The sequence below is a fragment of the Calonectris borealis genome, chromosome 18, assembly GCF_964195595.1.
Source record: "Calonectris borealis chromosome 18, bCalBor7.hap1.2, whole genome shotgun sequence".
Classification (NCBI taxonomy): domain Eukaryota; kingdom Metazoa; phylum Chordata; class Aves; order Procellariiformes; family Procellariidae; genus Calonectris; species Calonectris borealis.
In genome coordinates this window covers 5,257,766-5,276,615 of record NC_134329.1, presented here as the reverse complement: position 1 = coordinate 5,276,615, position 18,850 = coordinate 5,257,766, and the positions used below count along the sequence as shown (strand labels likewise).

The following is an 18,850-nucleotide window of genomic DNA, read 5'->3' as shown; positions in this document are numbered from 1 at the left end:
TGAACCTTCTTCATATTGCAGGGATTACCACATATGATCATGACAAGAGATACATACAGGTGGACTCCTTGGTTTTGTAACAAATTTCCACATTTGGAACTTCATTCCTAAAATGAAAGAAGAAACTGAGGAGATTTCTCTTTTTTTCAGCTGTATACTCCCAGATTTTTGTTAGGTCTCCCTTGCTGTCCAGCTGTGTTCTACCAGAAATAGTTTGAGGTTTTTTTTTTTTTCAAGTAAGGCAGTTCCCAACCACAGCACTTAGACATAGTAACATAGGTTGCAAGTGCAAACCATAGTTATTTTTACACCATCGTTACACATATAACACAAGGGGGAAATGCCAATAACACAGTTGCCCCCTGTAAAAAAACTTATCTCCCTTCCACAAAAATTACAGTGATTTCAGACAGTGAGTTAAGGTGCTTGTCAAATAAGATGCCAGGTGGCTTGTCTCTATCCTATAAAGAACTACTTATATCTAACCTATGTTTTGTGTTTTATTATGTTTGTACTTAACGACAAAAGAATTTTTGAATTGCCAATACAAGGCTTGCTGAGGATTGTTGTCATTTCCAGTCCTGGTTCTAGGACCAAGGCATGCTTAGTACTCTCTGCATCAGTGTTTTTGCACAATTAAGCTCTATGTTTCTGTACGTCAAGCATTTAGTTAGCTGCTGATCTACATAGAACATGTATAACTTCCCTGGAGCTCCAGTCGGGATGCAGCAGCACTTTACAGAAAAAGTGGAAGTTATGATGGTGGTGCTTGCTTATAGTGGCCATATAAAGCCAACAGGTTGGAGTCCATTGCTCTGTAGTAGCGTAGGCTTTCAGACACTGAATGCAAAGAAAGAGTGGGAGGTTGTTGTCACTATGAACAAAGAGTGATCATTTGAATTACTAAAAGTGCAGTTATCGATTTTTTTGTTTGTTTTTTATTAGTCTCTACAAAAAAGGAAGAATACTGCAACGTAGTGATAGTAATTTATTTTAAACCACAGAAGACAAATAATCTCGGAAAGGGACATGCCTGGCACTTTTACTGCTTTCTGTCAATTGCATGGGAATTGAACTGAGGAAATGCCTGTTTGTTTGCCATGGGTATTGTAAAGGTAAAGCACGTACCAGTACAACTTTTTTCCTCCCCCCTCATCCAACGTGTGTCTTTATTTTATTGCTTAGAAAAATGATTTAGGGGCAGTCTTTAAATGCTGAATAGCCCAAAATGAAAAAGTCGTATTATAGACCGGCATTATTTTAAGTGGGACTTACATCCCTGTGTTATTTTGAGCCGTCCTGATTACTGAGTAGTGGTCAGGATATTTTCAAAGACGTTTTTTGGGGGGTGAGGAAGGAGGGGCGTACTGGCAGCCAGGCTTTGCAGGGTGCCGCTCGAGCGTCGACCGGCGTCCTGCAGCGGGGCCGCCGCCCCCAGGTGCGCTGCGGGCCCCCCGGCCGCCATCTTGAACCGAAGGGAAGGAGGTGAATACCGTACGAGAAGAAGCGTCTGCGCCCAGGCCCAGCGTGCTCGCGCTGGTTTGCTCCTCAACAAAGCGCGGTGGTTTTAAGAACGAGCTCGCGGGGGGGAGGAGGACGGGGGCGCGGCGAGGAGCGGCAGGCTGTGGTGTGTTTGCGGCTGCTCTCTGATCTCTTGCCAGCGAAACCTGGAAGGTCAGGCGGGCTGCCGCCAAGCCGCGGAGCCGGAGACCCGGCAGCGCTGGAGCGGGCTCCGCGGAGCGCGCCGCCGCGGCACCCACCTTCCCCGCCGTCAGCCGCTGCCGTGGTTGCCGGCAGGGCGCTTAGGAGCTGGAGGGTCGCCTCGTAACCGGCCTCCGCTGCCCAGGTCCCGCTGTGCGAGCGAGGCTCTTTAGCAGCTGGGGTCTTGCGCAGCGCCAGGCTCCCCGGTGACTCCGCGGAGAGGCTGGGGTCTGTTTTCCAGGAGCGAACGCGTCACCTTTCCGTGGGGTGACGATTTGGGCCCGAGCGAGGAAAAAACTCCGTGTTTCCCAGCTCTCCCAATGGCTGCCGGGTAGCCCTCGCTCCCTGGGCAGGACGTCACTTCCGGGGACGGGGCGGGGGCGGGGGATGTCTTCGGGCAGGGCCTGCGCGCCCCGCCGGGCGGTTTGTGCCTGGCCGCGCTTCGGCTCCTGCTGCTGGGCCGGGCCGGGCCGGGCGCCTGTGAGCCCGGTGAGCCTTGTGCCGGGGTGGCCGGCAGCGCGGGAAGGGCAGTGGCGAGGGTGCAGAACGGCCACGAGCGAGGACTGCTGGTGAAAGACGGCTCGAGCCTTCCTTCGCCGGGGGCCGGGCACAAACCGCCGGTTGCAGTTGGCCGGAGTTAAACTAGCTCAGCAAGTTTGCGGGCGGCGCGAGGCGGCAGACGGTTCATTCTGCTTGCCGTTATCTTGTCCAGCACGATTTTTGAACTCGGTACTTTCCATCTCTTAACATCTGATTTTGCAATACAAAGTAAGGAATACAGATTACGTCTTGGTGGTGGAAACTTAATGAATTGCTGTGCTGTATACTGCTCATTCAGTGTGTTCACAAAATTAAGTTTTTTTTTCTGAACCAACCTGCAAAATCTCTTTAAAAATATCTTCAAAGTGCCTTGCTTCTTGACTGACCATCCTGAAAGAACAATCTAAATGGCCCGAACAGTTCTACAGGTGCTGCATGTCTGTAGAAGGTGCCTTCTAGGGAAACCTGGATGAGCTTTCACCTCAGAGACACTGCAGTGGAGAACGTGTAGTAGATTCCTTTTAACTTTTCCTCCCCAACAGCTATTACTGGTTAGCTGGGTGTGCTGACTTCAAAGGGGACAAATCCCTGCTGGGCTGCGAAAGAGACCCCATTTGGGAGTTGTTTTCCCTCATGCACTGATAGGCTTAGTTGATTTAATATAAAACCAAAATATAAGAATAGAGCAAAGAAAGTGACATGTAAGTGTTCAAACTAACATCTCTGTACTGACCAACATTCTTCTTGGAAAACACTGAGTGATATTTCATAATTTATCACTTTCATATGTGTCTTTTATATCTCAGTCTAAGTTCAGGTTCTGCTAGTCTCTATGAAAAGCCAGTGTCCTCTTGTTTGGTACTGTGATGGTGATAGCTGTCATCGCTTGGAGAAATAGTAACTTGTATTCTGCATCCAACACAGGCAGTAACAGCTTTGAAAAATTACTGGGAATGTTTGCTCTGTAGAGCCACTGAGCAACATTTGAACAGAGCGTACAGAGGCGCAGTGGCAGAAACTGGTAAAAATACCCTGTCTTAGCCTCGGTGGTTAAAATACTGTTTTCTCTATCCCAGAGGATTTTAATGTGTTCTAATATCTCCTCTGTGCTGTTGGTAACTCTAGGTTTGGACTGTGTATTGACGAAAAGCCGTGCACTTAAACAGGTCTGATCTTACCTGTGTAAGAAGTGTTGTATGCAACAGTTCTGACCTCTAATGGTCAGACAGAGCAGTATTCTCTGAGGCGCTTTTTGCAAGGATTGTGATATGCTAGAGTTTGTCATGACTCCGAGAATGACGCTGAAAAGGTGTAAAGAGCCTGGTCCACCTTTATTTTCTATACTAGTGAGCTTCTCTTTCCACCCCAAATCACAGGGAAGATTGTTTTTAATGGCGTTTCCAAGTAACATGGAGAAAAAGAATATAATTTAATTTTAAAAAATTCTTACATTTAAAAGTCTTTAGAGGGTCTAAATCACATTTGAATTCCTTTAAAAGCTTGTTGAACAAGGAGTTTGAGAAGGAAGGGGCAGAGAGATTGTAGAAGCTATAGTAGGTTTAACTACATTCCATGCTGGTTCAGGAACTCCTGTGTTTGTAATCGTCTGTCATTTGTTTTAACTACACAGAAACACAAAATGTTAAGTTTGCTGTCTGGAGGTGGGGACAGGGAGTCATTCTTGAGGTAAGAAGTCATCTTCTGGGGTGGGACTGAGGATGCTGTCTTTCTTATTGCAGGCAAAACGAGCAGTACAGCGAGGAGCCACAGCGGTCATCTTTGATGTTTCTGAAAACCCAGATGCCATTGATCAGGTATGAAGAAGGGAGCCTAGTTTTATTACAGCCTCTGTTGCGTTCTTTTAGGGTTGCTGGGGCAAGACTTGAGAGCATACAGGTCTCAGAGCACACCTACCTTAAGACATGCAGCTACTGACCCTGGATAACATGGTGCTGTGGTTTTCCTGCTCATCTTCCGGCAGGCAAGAAGCAATGGAGGAGTTGAGAATGCGGTAAAAAGAGAAAAGTTTGGGCAGTTATATTTTCCTTCTAGCCTTTGCTAGAATCCAGAATCCAGGTCTGGGATTGAGGTTTTGAGAAAGGATGGAGGCAAATTTTTTTATGGCCCATTATCTAGTCAAGGAGGTTTTCTTTGCCCAGCTCTGTGTACAAAACACAGGGTGTTTGACCCTACCCAGCTTGTGATCGATAGTATTGTTGAACAACTGCTATTTTTGAGGTTGCAAAATGGGTTTCAAACCTGGTTCTAAACAAGATTTTTACAAAACTTATAAACATTTCTTTCTTGTTCACAGCTGATGATTTCTGGCCTATGTATTTTGTGGACAAGCAGGGTTTTTCTTTTTTTGGGGTCTCGGTACAACTTCCATCTTTTCATTTGAAGTGGGTAAGGTAATAGATCTGTGAAATGCTTTGACAAGATCCTTCCAGCCAATTCTGAGTTAATTTGAGTAGAGAGAAGAAACATAACAAAGGACAAAAATAGTCTGTGTTTGGTTTAGTTTTGTTTTGTCTTGAAACAAAACTGCTGTTTCTGCTACAGCAGAAACAAGTGAAGCTGAATGTTTTTAAGTGCAGCCTGAATCTCTTGGGGAAAAGAGAGACCATCAATGTTTACGTTAAAAAAGCTGGCTTTAATTCTGAAATGAGCATCTGTTGGATAAAGGAATGCACCCCCTGTGCAATGGATGCTTTGAGAACTGTGCTCTGCATGTGCATCAAGGCTACAGCCTTGATCTTGCAAACATTCTCAGGGATATTTTTTCCCCTTGTATACACAGAAAAATTATTTGCACAAAGATGTAATCTGTCTTTTTCCAATTTTTTCTCTGTATTACAGCTTCCAGTTACTTTCAGCCACCCTGCGCTGAACTTGCAAAGCTGAGTTACTGCCTCTTGCTCTCTTCCCTCTACCAGCAACAGCTGATTCTTGATAATAAACTGGGTCCAACTGTCCCAATAGCTGGGAAACTAGTCTAGTGGATGATTGAATATTTTGGGTGTACTAATAAAATGGAAGGAGGTTAGTGGCTTAGTGCAGTAGCTGACAAAGTAGGCTCTGTTAGAGGACAGAGCAGCAGCCTATGCAAACACGCACGAACAGGATAGGAATGACTAGACCTAGCTTTCATACTCCAATTATAAAAGTTACTTGATTGGCTCCCTTCTTATGCTGCTCTGGACACATGCATTTTGATTCTCAGCCAAAGCCTTCAGAACCCTTGACATCGGGGAATACTAATTAATTTGTCTTTAAAATAAATACCATTTTGGTACTCACAGTGGAATTGTGGAAAACAATGACAGATGGATAACAATGGAGGAAAAACTGACATGAGTTAATCTGGAGTATCTTTGGTTCAAATGGAAGTATCCTAAGACACTGAGGGGAGCTGTTCAGGAAGCTTTCCCAGGTATGCTTGTTATCAAGCAATAGAACAATAAGGGAGAGTGCTTTGAAAGGGAGGAGTGGAGTATTATGAAAGGTGATCCTTCCTGCCAGTCAATGAACAGAAATAGGAAACAGGCCTGACCAGGAGAAGAATTGTCCTTGGACAATTTGGTAGCAGAATTGCTACCAAATGAAAGGGCTTTACATACAGATTTTGTGGGTTTTATTCCCATTCATCTGAGTGTCTCTTTCTGTAGACTAAGAATGAAACTTTTATTTTTAGAAATGAAGTCTGATTTGTTTCTTAGTTTTACTTTTGCATAGTTTGCAGCGGAGTAACAGTACCCAGAGCATCGTGTTCAGCAAAAGTCTGGCAGTGTGCAAAAGCTACTGAGGAATCAGATGAATTCTTTCTTAGACAAGACAGCTTGAGGGGGGAATATGTGTCTGGGAACGTAGGGACACTGGTTGGATTTGGCCTTAGGCCAGCAAGCCTTATAGACACATAGGATGCCTGGGTTGGATTCAAGTATTTCAGCTAGTTTTTAGCTCTTCAAAAGACATCTGTCTTAAAAATAGTTTGATCAGTTTGAAGCGCAGTCAAATACTAGGAAGAATCGGTTTTAAAGACTTAATGAAATCGGTCACCATCATCTGGACAGATTAAGTAGAGTACTTTGTAAGCAGGGTGATAGACTAGTCAGTTGGTAATTTCTACGTGTTTTAGCCAGAAACAACAGGTAGATATCAACAATGTAGATATGGTATCTCTGCCATATGCTACTCTTGTTCAATTTCCTCACACTCCTGTCGTCTCATTCCTTTCCCCTTTACCATTTCCATCTGCTTGTCAGTGCCTTGCTTATTTTGTATCAACCAGCCTCTATACTAGGATTTTTGTTATGGATCAGAATAAGCTGTATGAATTTTATCATGTTGGTGCCATTTTATAACAAACAATTCTCTTGTCTTCTTATTCCCCTCTCTGGTATATAGTTTAGCAGGTTGTTTTTCTGGATGTGTTGGCCAGAGAAGTTATGCAGTCTCCACACTTGAAGGTTTTCAACATCTGACTGGATAAAGCCCTGAGCAGCCTGGTCTGATATCGTAGTGACCCTGCCTTGACCAGGAGATTGGGTCTGTGGGGTGCCTTCCCACCCACATTATTTTCTGATTCTATGATTTGGCCTTTCAGAAAAACTTAGCTGGAACTGGAACAAAGTTTCAGGGTGAATTAAGCTATCTACTCATATGCGTTAGTCTTTGAGGCCCCCATCCTGCAATCAATAGCAACTAGTGATTGCTAGAACGCAAGTAACTGTTTGAATGAGTTTGCTGAGTTAAACAGCAGAAATTACAAACTTTAATCAATTGGCTAGGTACAAAGAGCCTGAAAGAGAGGACTCTGGCATGAGGTTGTTCAGAAAGCCGAAGAAATTTGTATGTGAATAATATAGCTACAAAGCTGAAATAACAAAAGGTTCAGAAAATGTAGCAAGGCCAATTTTTTTTGAATGCGCAGATTTTTATTCTTCTTCATTATGAGGTTTAATTTGTTACAGTATTAATATATGCACTGGCACATAATGTGGTTAAGTTAAAGCTGCTGATCAGAAGTAACATTTACTTACCCTTAATCTTAGTTTTGGTCAGTAAAAAAAAAGCAGCTTAAGTCAAAAGTTTAATTCAAGTTTAACTCTGTGGAATACTTAAGTGAAGGTCTATGCTAGAAGAGAACAACTGGTGCTTGAATCAATTCCACATTCATATTCCTTTACTTTTCTCTTCATTGTCCAAAAGAGAGGTAGTTTTCCTGAAACGTGCCTTTTGAGTAGATTATTTTTTTGTTCTAGCTGAACCAGGGCTCAGAGGACCCTTTGAAGAGACCAGTGGTGTATGTGAAGGGTGCTGATGCTGTCAAGCTAATGAACATTGTTAACAAGCAGAAAGTGGCACGAGCAAGGATTCAGCATCGCCCCCCACGGGTGAGACTTTAAGAAACTTTATCTAGGTGTTACACTGCTGTTACTTCGTGCAGTGCTTCCTAACTGCACTGAGTGTGAAGATGTTTTGATGCTCCCCGTGAGCGTTAATACATGTGAAATTATGTTGACCTAAATAAATTGAGCAACTGCACTGTGGACAAGCAGCTACATTTGATGTAAGTATAGAATCCACAATGTGGCATCTGCTGTCTTTCATAAGGATTTTTTTGAATATATAAATGGCTAAAAATTTTATATAATAGTTTTCCTTTTTCTTAATTAATTAATTATTGCACACTCCTGGCGGTTCAGATTTGTAAGGTAGTCTGCCCTGTGTTAACACATAATTCTGTGTGGTATTTTAAATATGGATTAATTATTTGATATCTGATATTTGTAATTGTAATACAAAATAGTTTTTCTACAGTTTTTTTTTGAACACTCTCTACATGTAGTTTACAGAAGAAGAACAAAGCTAGAGGTCATCCATGTCCCACTTACCACTTTGGTTTTGTTGCATTTTTATGGAATTCTTCTGTTAAGAAATGTACTTGAGAAGTGGGCCATTAGCTGAAAATTCAAATGTTGATTTTCACTCACTTAAGTATACAAGCAAACCAATAAATCATGGAAATCTGTGTTAGTGTGATTCACTCAGTTAAAAAACCTGGGGTTTGTGGGATCAGTTCAGAGACACTGTAAATCTGACATCTCGTGACTGGCATTCTATGTATTTCATTCACTTGCAGTGACATATGAAACACAGGTTTTGTCTCATAGAATCCTAGTTAATGAACAGAACAGTGTGTACTTTGACTTTTGCTGTTGTGACTGTGTACATTGGACAACGACCACTGAGAAAATAGAGAAGAGAAAGAAACAATAGATTTGAGTATGATCTAAAGAAAGGAAAAATAATATTTTTGTTTTAATTTTTAAGCAACCCACCGAGTACTTTGATATGGGAATTTTCCTGGCCTTCTTTGTGGTTGTGTCTCTTGTTTGCCTCATTCTTCTTGTCAAGATCAAACTGAAACAGCGACGTAGTCAGGTAAGAGCAGTAATGGGATATTCACTGAATGCTGAAAGTTAGCTTCTCTTACTTTGCCCTAGAACTTGCTTGCTACTTTTGGAAGTGCTGGACACTGACTTAGAATAGCCATCTTTGTGGAAAGGGTTTTATCCATGGATGTAGGCCTTTGGAAAAATTTGGAAATGTCTTTAAAGGAGATCTACCTTGACCTGTGATGTTCATTCAGTTAAATCCTGAAATGAAAAGAGTACAGAAGCAGTCCATTTAGCCATTGGGAAGGAAGAACATTCCTGGTTGTTGAGAAGTTGATTATCAGTAGCACTAGTGTACTTCTAAAAAAATCCGAGCTCTTGTTGCTGTATTGTGGAGAGAATATCACGATTGAAAATAAATTGCAACTCTTTTCAATAGAGTAACATCTATTGATTCTTAATGGGAGAGGTTTGCAAAGTAAAAAGGTTGGTTAGGAGAAATTCTAGATGAGATACTTGGAGTTTGTCCTGTTAAACATGAAAGGGAAAGCAAATGGAAGCTAATGGACTCTGAAGTTTGTAGTTATAAACTGTCCAGTATATACACGTAAAAGGAATGCAAAGCACTGTAGAAGCTTAGAACTCTTGCTTTGGACATATTGAGTAGGAATCCAAAGATGTTATGGGCCAACAGAAGTGTTAAAAAACAGTGTTAAAAAGGGGGATGATAAATTTTACAGTAAAATGAAAACAACCCACTGCCTTCCTAAACTTCTACTATTGATTAAATTCGGGGGGAGGGGGAAATGATACAGCTAATTTAGTAACATTTCATTTTAATCTCTCTCTCAAGTGTTGCTTCTGGTAATATGGTGGTAACAGCATAATGGGGCATTACAGTCAATATTGGCAGTTCAAAAAAGTTCCTGACGAAGTTTTATATGTTGCCTTGAATAGTGGCTGCCTATTAATTGAGCAGTTGCAGTGCAACTCAATTGTCAGCACCTTCACCCTGTTTCAATTCAAAGTAGCTTATCATTCTCACTACTGCATGCGGCATACATTCTTTTTATGAGGCTTCTGATCTAAATTCTGATTAGCCTTCTCTCTGCTTAATTTATGAAATTGTACATTAGTCTGGGCCTGATGTGATTTGGTAAGATACATTAATTTGATATGGTGGTGTGTCTCTGCTACTACACATAGTCCCTTATGCAGCAGCATTGCCTCTTTTTTTTTTTTTTCTTTTTTCCTTTTTTTTTTCTTCTGTTGTAGAATTCCATGAACAGGCTTGCAGTGCAAGCACTGGAAAAAATGGAGACCAGGAAGTTTAAGTCCAAAAGTAAGGGACACCGGGAAGGTAGCTGTGGAGCACTGGACACACTCAGTAGCAGCTCCACGTCAGACTGTGCCATCTGCTTGGAGAAGTACATTGATGGGGAGGTAAAGGATAAATGGCTTCTTCAGCATGGGCTGAGAATGTAGCTGGTTTATTTTAGCACTGTGGTACGTGGCTGGCTGTTGGGTACATTGTGTACTGAGGTTGTGCCGCTTGCCAGACTGATTGCATTGAGTAGCCAACTCAGCCTCAACTGCATTCTGCAGCTCCCAAAGAAATCTCAAGGGCTTTTCCCCATACTACAAAGGGAGAGGTGAGGGATCTCATTCTGCAGGTTGCTACCTCCATCAAGTTGCTTTTCTGAGGAAGAACTCGTAAAGAAGTCAGGGTTACCTCAGCATTTAGTTCTCTGGGAATTCTTAACAAATTGTGTGCTAAAGTGATGATGCATGCAAGCTCTGTTAGACATAAGGGATACATTTCGTGTTTTGCTTCTCAAGCTTTGATGGCACCTTGTCTTTAAAATATCAAGTACACAGCACTCCTGGGAAACCAGAGGAGGAGAAGCCAAAAGGTTCAGGGACCATTTTTTGACTCCTCAGTTACCATCACTGCATTGATGTCAGTGCTTGCCTTCTGTGAAACAGTCCTATCCAGAGGAAGCAATGGAAGGATGAAATAGAAAATAGGTTCCTTAGAATAGAGGCAGTCAATAATCACAGCTTTAAACTTCCATATAAAAAATTATATGAGAACATTTTATTTTGAAATTATTCATAGAAGATTCATCATTTTTAAGGCAATAGAAAATACCAGCTGCAGTATTTGAGCGCTACAACCTACAGAAAGTTAATGAAGTTAGCTGATGGGAAATTATTCAGAATAGCAAGGACGAAGGCAGACAAGAACTTCAGAAGGGCTGTACAAAACTGACTGTACAGGAAATTCATGCATGAACTTCATCATGAAGTGATATACATAGGGAAGAGGTTCACATGTATTAGTGATGGGTCGTGAGGTGAACATTACTGTTGAGGAGTAAGATCTTGAAGCTGTTTTAGATACCTTTGCGAAAGCAGATTGGTGCTTTGTGGCAGTCAAAAAGGCAAATCAGATATTAGAAATGAGAAGGGGAAGTCTAGAGAACTGAACAGAAAATGTAATTAGACCACTGTGTAAGTTCAGTCACGCTCTCACATTGAGTACTGTGTGCACTTCTGATCTCATTTCACAAAAGATATGTTGGCAATGAAGGTGCTTCAGGAAAGGGCAGTCACAAAGTGATCAAAGATTTGGAATGGTTTCTGTACAAAAAAATGACTGAGTGGGCTAGGACTGCTTAGGAGGCGGAGAGAGTACAAAATCGTGAATGGAGAGCATGAACAGGAATCAGATATACTTTTTTTTTTTCCCAGTGCACTATTGGGTGCAATTAAATGAAACTGCTAGGACCCAATCTGAATCAAAATGTATTGTTTCTCCACCAGCAGGTAGTAGCCCTGTGGAACTTCTTGCCAAAGGATGTTACAAATTCAAAGCCTGAGCTCATGGGGAGCGGAGCAGTACTTGGAAGAAAGATCTGTTACAGGTTTCTGAACTGGTAGGCTTTCCAGCAGGCTCAGGAAATCCTGTAAACAGATAATAGCTGAAGGATGAGAGAGCTTGGCAAGGGAAAAAGTATCATATACGCTGTGTTGGTTTTGCTTTTTCCTGAGTGTTTTCCATTGCTAGTAGTTGTAGGCAAGACGCATCATTAAATGGACTCTCTTGATTTTTTTTTTTTTAAATTCATTTAATATATTAAGGAAAACTGTAATGATGGGCTCCTTCAAGGTGTTAGGTCATAGGGACACACAGCAAAAAGTGTCCTAAAGAAATGTAGTATATCTGCATAGACTTCTAACATGCCTGCAGACTATACTTTAGTGACAGCTGATCACCAGCTGTTTAGTAGCTAGGTTGAAAAAAGTAGAAGTAAGCTGTGAAAAATTCACTCATTAGGAAGGAGTACTTTTTCATGTTCCTTCATCTATTCCTGTAGGAACTGCGTGTCATTCCCTGCACTCACCGATTTCACAAGAAATGTGTGGATCCTTGGCTACTGCAGCATCATACCTGCCCTCACTGCCGCCATAACATCATAGGTAAGTGCTACAGTACGGATGCTCTGTTGTGTCATCCATTTTGGATTTAACAGCTTAGAAGATGAAACAGAAATTGTGCCTGTTTGTAAATCTCCATAGAGCCCATAGTCTTTATTGTAACGCAACCCTAGAAATACAGTTAGGACTAAGTTCTTTGAAAATGCCTGCATACCCTGGGATAACAGGTCAATTTCTGGTTTTCCCCCATTCTGGGAGCGATGCCCAGCAGAGGGCAGCGTTGGTCAGCTTCTGAATGCAAGAAGGACAAATAGATACAATAGATGGGTATGTCTTCTCTTGGTAATTATAAAGAAAAGACAATGTATTTTTTATTTTTCCGTGGTGTTGTAACTTGGAGCGTGGTTTCCCTTACTTGCCCTCTCCCCCTTCCATCTCCTCTGTCTTGAAAAAGTTTTCTATTAATACACATTTATGTAAAATAATGTGTAAAGTGAAAACTCGAGCAATGACTGCCAGCCTTGCTCTTAACCTGCAAGACCAGGAATGCTGTGTAAACAGAAGGTTTTGCATATATGAGAACAGTATCTGAAATCACTTCACTTCTTTTCCTCTTTAAGCAAATACAATTGAGTGTTTCAAAGGCTTCCAGGCAGATGCTCTTGACTTATTTTGTTTGTTTTGTAATTTTTCCTTCTGTGTAAAAAGTTGGTGCTTTTTTAAAAAAACTCTGTTGTGTGCATAATGCAACTAAATTCAGAACAAAATACCTTTCTTTCTTGCCTAAAGTATATTCCTTTTTACTCCCTTCTACTTCTACTTCTCCACTCATTTCTCTTATTCAGAACAGAAGAAGGGAAATACAGGTCCAGTCTGTCTGGAATCCATCAACCCAACACGCAGCCGGCAGCAGAGGGTGATTCTGCCTGTCCATTACCCAGGCCGAGTGCACAGAGCAAGCCAAATAACAGCATATCCCACTCGGACAAGCATGGACCCTCACGGAAACCCTATCACAGTACTTACAGTTGAGCGACATGGTGAACAGAGCCTCTACCAAGCCCAATCCCCAGCCTATATCCGAAGTTATCAGCCAATTCATTTGGACCATGCTTTAAACACGCATCACTGTAGCCTGGAACATAGGGCTTACTCTCCAGCTCACAACTTCCGAAGACCTAAGTTTGGTGGACGCAACTTTTCCAAAGCAGCATGCTTTTCCCAATATGAGACCATGTATCAGCACTACTACTTCCAAGGCCTTAGTTACCCTGAGCAAGATGGACAGCCTCCAGCTGGCATTTCCTCAAAGGGTCCTTCCCGTGCCTTTCAGCCTGGTAGCAGCATGCTTTTCCCGCCTGTGGTACATGTAGTGCCCTCATCCCGCCTGGAGAGTGGCAGTACCTCCAGCTTTAGCTGCTATCATGGTCATCGTTCAGTGTGCAGCGGATATTTGGCTGACTGTCCTGGGAGTGACAGCAGCAGCAGCAGTTCTGGTCAGTGCCACTGCTCCTCTAGTGATTCCGTGGTTGACTGCACTGAGGTCAGCAACCAAGGGGTTTATGGGAGCTGCTCCACTTTCCGCAGCTCTTTGAGCAGTGACTATGACCCGTACGTTTACCGCAGTAAGAGCCCTTGCCGAGTGGCTGAGGTTGGTGGTGCGAACAGGGGTGCAATTGTTCTCTTGGAGGGCCCCCACCAGGATGAGCTTCCAGCTCATGGTCACAGTCTGGTGGGTGCTGACTGCCGGCCTGTGCCAGCTTCTTCCTCAGGGGACCAACTGTCTAATTGCAGCATGGATATGAACTATAGCAGTAATTCCTCACTAGAGCACAGGGATCCAAATGGCACTACCTCAGAGGGAGGACATGAGGCCACTCCTGGTGCTGCCTTGGATGTTAAAAGGAACTGGAAGAATCCAGAGATAGCAGGGCCGCTTATGGAGCAAGCATGCGCATGCTGCTTTGAACTCCAGCACTCTGCCCTGGAGCCTAGCAATGGGACAGCTGACTGTAGCGCGCTCTTCCTTAGCTCTCCGCTGTGGGGGACATGTGGCCCAGGAATAGAACCACAGTCAGGGAACACCTCGGGCTTATACAGTATTAACTCAGACCACTTGCATAGGACAGATGGGGTAAAATATGAGGGCTTGCCCTGCTGCTTCTATGAAGAGAAGCAGGTAGCCTGTAGTAGCAACAGTGGCAGTGGAGGTGGTGGCTGCTATACAGAAGACTATGCAGTGAATGTGCAGTACACGCTTCCTGATGACACCTTGCCAAGCTGCTGTAAGGGTGTATGTGATCTGGGTCAACGCATCCCTATAATTCCTGAAGACAGAGACTGTGAGCTGATCCTACCTACAGAGTGCCAAGGGACCCACACAGGAGGCTGTAGTTCTTGGGATGGAACACCTGAGCTAGATACTTACCTGCGCTGCCAAGGTACAGGAGAGGTACAGGATGAGAGGGAGGTGTGCTATGAGGCAACATCATTCCTGCGGCAGAACTACTCTCAGGAGGAGGAAGCCAGAATGCTCTTTCCCAGTCCCACCCTGAACTCCCAGAAGGTGATGACGACCACAAAGGCCACAGGTAATATGTGTGCTTTTTTTTGTTTACTCGCTACCTTTCTGTCCTAGCATATGAAATGCTGCCAGCTTCTTAGGTACCTGCAGCCATAAAGGTTACTGCCATCCTTTGCGTAAAAGCAGGTTATTGACTAATCCTTCGCCCAAAAGTGTTACTCTCTTGTTACCTGTGCTCATTTGGTCATAGCTAGAGGAACAGAAGATGATAGTTTACTATCTAACCCTGTAAGAGCTTTCATACTCATCCTTTGTGGGGAGGGGAAAAAGTGACTGCTAGTACCAGGCCCCCATTAGAGCTCCTGCAACCAGGGACACTGTGCCAGTCGTGGCAACTGTGGCAAGCTACCTAAGTAGGCAATGCCAGAATGCTGGGAGGGAACAGACAAGCTGAAGGATAAAAAAAAATGAGTGAAAAACTTGGAATTGCTCTAGAAGAATATGTGGGAAAGTCTCTGCTGTGGGAAAAAAGAACCACTCAGAATGAAGGGGGTATTCCTTACCTGCCTTGCCAGGGCTGTTTTTAAGGGTGTTCGTAGAATCATAGGGTACCCTAGGTTGGAAGGGACCTCAGGCCATCATCTAGTCCAACCTCCTGCTCAAAGCAGGCCCAGCTCTGAGGTCAGACCAAGTTATTCAGTTTGTCAGATTAGACCAAGTTTATCCAGTCAGGCCATGACAACCTCCAGGGACGCAGAGTGCACTCCCTCTCTGGGCCCTTGTTCCCGTGCCAGCATGGTGAAAGATTTTCCTTATATCCAGTCTGAACATCTCATGTTTCAGCTTAGGCTCTTTACCTCTTGACCAAAATGCATCACTGTGAAGACCCTGGCTCCATCGCTGTGTCAACCTCCATGTAGGTATTGCAAAGCAGCTAGGGGGTATGCCCCAAAACCTTCTCTTCTGTAGGCTGAACAAGCCCCAATCCCTCAGCCTCTTCTCACAGGGCAGGTGCTCCAGCCTTCTGAGCATCTTGGCTCTCTGCTGAACTCACTACAGTCAGTCAATGTCTTCTTCTGGGGGCCCCAAACTGGATGCAATGTTCCTTAGTTTTCTTTATCCTTCAGGTGCTGGATCTCATCCCTTGGAGAGAAGCCAAATCGGTGACTAGACCTGTCCAGATGATCCCGGATGGAGAAGCGGAGCTTATCAGAGACTCCAAATTCTCATGGACTTAATTTTTTTTTTAAGCTTTGACAAACACACAAAAGTGGTAATGTGGAGAAGTCCCTCCCCCACTTCCTCTTCCTCTGTGTCCACATCAGCTTAATTGTCTCCTTTCTCCCTCTTGCCTGAAGCCTTCAGGCCTCCATTTGTGTGCAAAGCCCATGTGGGACATGGTGTGGAGCATTTCTGAGCTCTAGTGCCATTTCTGTGTTAATGAGAAAGTGTTATTTATATTTTCTTTTTAGAAGTGACCGTGTCAGCTCTTGCTGAGAGGTAACACGGTGTGTTAAATAAGCCAGGCTATGTGTAGATGCTGTTTTCTCCTACTTAAAGGAGTCCAGCCTTCGATAAGCTCAGGGCTACACCTGCCTTAGAAACCAGATAGCACCTTGAAATATAGTAGTCCAGAGGGATACAGCTGCTGAATGGATGCTCAGATACCGACTAATCCTAGTAGCAAATCCTAGTAGCCAGCAAGTTATATGAGCAGTTTTGAAGGAGGTGAAGCTTTGGACTGTCTCCTTTCTCCTCTCCCCTCCTCCCCCTTTCATGCTGCTCTGATGTTTTGGCTAGGAAGGGTCTCCTGCCATTATGATTAGTTTTAACAGAGTGGGGGTAGGGAAACTGGTAGCTCAGAATGGTCTCATCCTCACTTCCTGCTAAACCATGGACCTCATTGTATCTTCTGACTGGTGAAGAATGCTGGGGACCCCTCCCTCAAACCGATGCTAGAAGAAAGTGCTTAGAAAGGGTAATACCTTTGTAGGTAATGAACCTTGCCTTCCACAGGAAGTTTTTCAGGCACCTGTAGCCTGTTACGGCTGTGAGGAATACTGGCATAAGCAGGAAAGCAGAGCTTGCAGGGTGCTTGCCGCTTGGCTGGCTCATTTTGGAAACAGGTCAGAAGGTGTCTTGTCTCCTTATAGACTGGAAGTATGCCTAAGGGAAGCAGTGCTTGTCACCCTTTGTTCATGTGGGAAAGTGAGGGACTTGGTTTAATCATTGTTTTCTTTGCTGTGGTTGATGTAGCTTCCATAGATCAATCTTTTAAAGGTTTCTTGGGCCCAGCTGGTTGTGCTTCATTTTTGTCTTGTGTACAGAGTGCTCTCTGTACCCCATTAGCCTGGGCACATACTTTTGTTCTTGTTCTTGTACTAGTGGGGATATTTGTTATCATGAGATAATATATGTCGTCACTTCTGATAGCAATTGTTTCCTGTGGAAACAGCGGCTTCTGAGTAAGAGGCTACCATAGCATGGTTTAAATTGCCTGTCATGCTGCATGTGCCTGAGGACACAGTGTCATCCTGCCTGGTGTATTCACAGCAGGAATTCTCCTAAAGGGAAACTAATTATTTAATGCCCATAGTGCCAGTCTTCTCGAAAGATTTGTCCGAAGTTCAGTACACTTTGGAGATACTTAAAAGACATGAAATCAAGAGATGTAAACTTCATGTTGCATTTTCTGCCAAAGTAATGTCCTTGGCAGCACTGGGCTAATTCTGAGAACCAGCAAGGTTAGCTTGTTTGCTTTATAGTCCCAGATGAAATATTTTAAAAGAAGCAAACATCTAAGAAATAACAAATACATTCATCTGTTTACTTTTACTTTCTGTACTCAGTAAGTTAGGAAAAAATAATTCTATTTAAAGGAATTCACATTAAATCTTTTTAAATGAACAAACACCAAAATCCAATGTTCAGAGAGTTAATACAAGGCAATATCGGGGTATAAGATTAAAAGAAAAATTCCAATAAACACATTTTCTGTGTATAAAGCTTATTGAAAACTTATTCATTCTCTGAATGACTGAAATAAGTGGTATGTGTTGGGAGAATAAACTCTAAAGGTTTGGGGTTTTTGTTTGTTTGGTTTTTTAAGTCTTATCCTTCTTCCACTCGAAAGAAGTGCGTTGTAGAAGCTATGGTATACTACCTTGGTCATTCTGCTTGGTGTTTTGTGAGGCACTGTCTAAGGCCACCTAAGATGCATTGTACTCTATAACTACACAGCATGTTGTGGTAAAATGTGGTTATAAAAAAGAAATTTCAATATTCTGGCTCATGGTGTTCCTGGATGTACTGGTCTCATTCACATGTTGTGGAAATCTCTGCCAGTACAACAGTCTCTGCAGGCCTTACCACAGAGGTACCCTACACTTGGTTTCTGTGTTTGGTTTTATATTCAAGATCTAGTTAATTCCCTGCTACCTGTATGTCCATACAGACTTACAGGCTAGCTGGCTGTGATAGATGGTTTTTATAACAAAATGCCTTTCTACTACTTACGTGAACAGTTGTCATTGTGTTTGGCTCATGAGGCACTATTTAAAATGTTTTTAATTAAAGTTATCTTATAGCACTTAAAATTGTTTTGTATAAAATTTGCTGTAAAGATTTGTAATATGGTCAAAGGGCTCTTTCTCCTTCATTACCATTTTTTAAAATGTTTTGAAAGCTAGAAAACATCTTGTATATATTCTGTATATGTATAGCAGCACATTTCATTTATGGAAATATGTTCTCAGAATATTTATTTACTAATATATTTATCTTAAGCCATGTCTTATGTTGAGAGTGTGTGACATTATTGTAATAATCATTGAAAATCACTAACATGAGGCCCTGTAAATACATGATAATTGCACACAAAGATTTTACAGTACTTGCCGACCAAAAATGATTTAAGAAAAGTTGTAGTTACCTGCAGTTTTGTAAGAAAGTGTACAAATGTCTGTATTAAAAAAAAAAAAGGCAAAACCACACAAAAATACAGTTTTATTGCATATACATGTGGAAGTTGTCCTTCTTGTTTTGGGGGAAAGGACATGGATAGCTGTGCTCCACAAAGTATAGTCCTAGACATACTGAAATGAACTGTAATAAACAATATTTTTTCCTTTTTTTAAATAATAAATAGCTGGTTATGTACATACATACACACACATACAGATCCTAACAAAAATGATAAAAAGTTCAGAAGTGTTTTTTTCTGGAGGCAACCCATAATGTTCTG

General features: G+C 42.6%; 1 protein-coding gene across 8 annotated transcripts in view; it reads left to right on the top strand.

Moving 5' to 3' along the window:
- Nucleotides 1–18,624, top strand: part of ZNRF3 (zinc and ring finger 3) — a 117,629-nt gene extending 99,005 nt beyond the window's left edge. For 4 of the 8 annotated variants that reach the window (XM_075167434.1, XM_075167432.1, XM_075167430.1 and 1 more), the window contains 7 exons: nucleotides 3,981–4,055; nucleotides 7,506–7,637; nucleotides 8,578–8,688; nucleotides 9,918–10,085; nucleotides 12,023–12,125; nucleotides 12,929–14,674; nucleotides 15,735–18,624. In XM_075167434.1, coding sequence (XP_075023535.1) covers nucleotides 3,981–4,055; nucleotides 7,506–7,637; nucleotides 8,578–8,688; nucleotides 9,918–10,085; nucleotides 12,023–12,125; nucleotides 12,929–14,674; nucleotides 15,735–15,778 — 2,379 coding nt within the window. In that variant the 3' untranslated portion in view covers nucleotides 15,779–18,624. Of the gene's footprint in view, nucleotides 1–2,120; nucleotides 2,470–3,980; nucleotides 4,056–4,555; nucleotides 4,648–7,505; nucleotides 7,638–8,577; nucleotides 8,689–9,917; nucleotides 10,086–12,022; nucleotides 12,126–12,928; nucleotides 14,675–15,734 lie in introns of those variants that run through there. The other 4 variants (XM_075167436.1, XM_075167438.1, XM_075167431.1 and 1 more) reach the window with 4 other exon arrangements.
- Nucleotides 18,625–18,850: the final 226 nt, after the last annotated feature.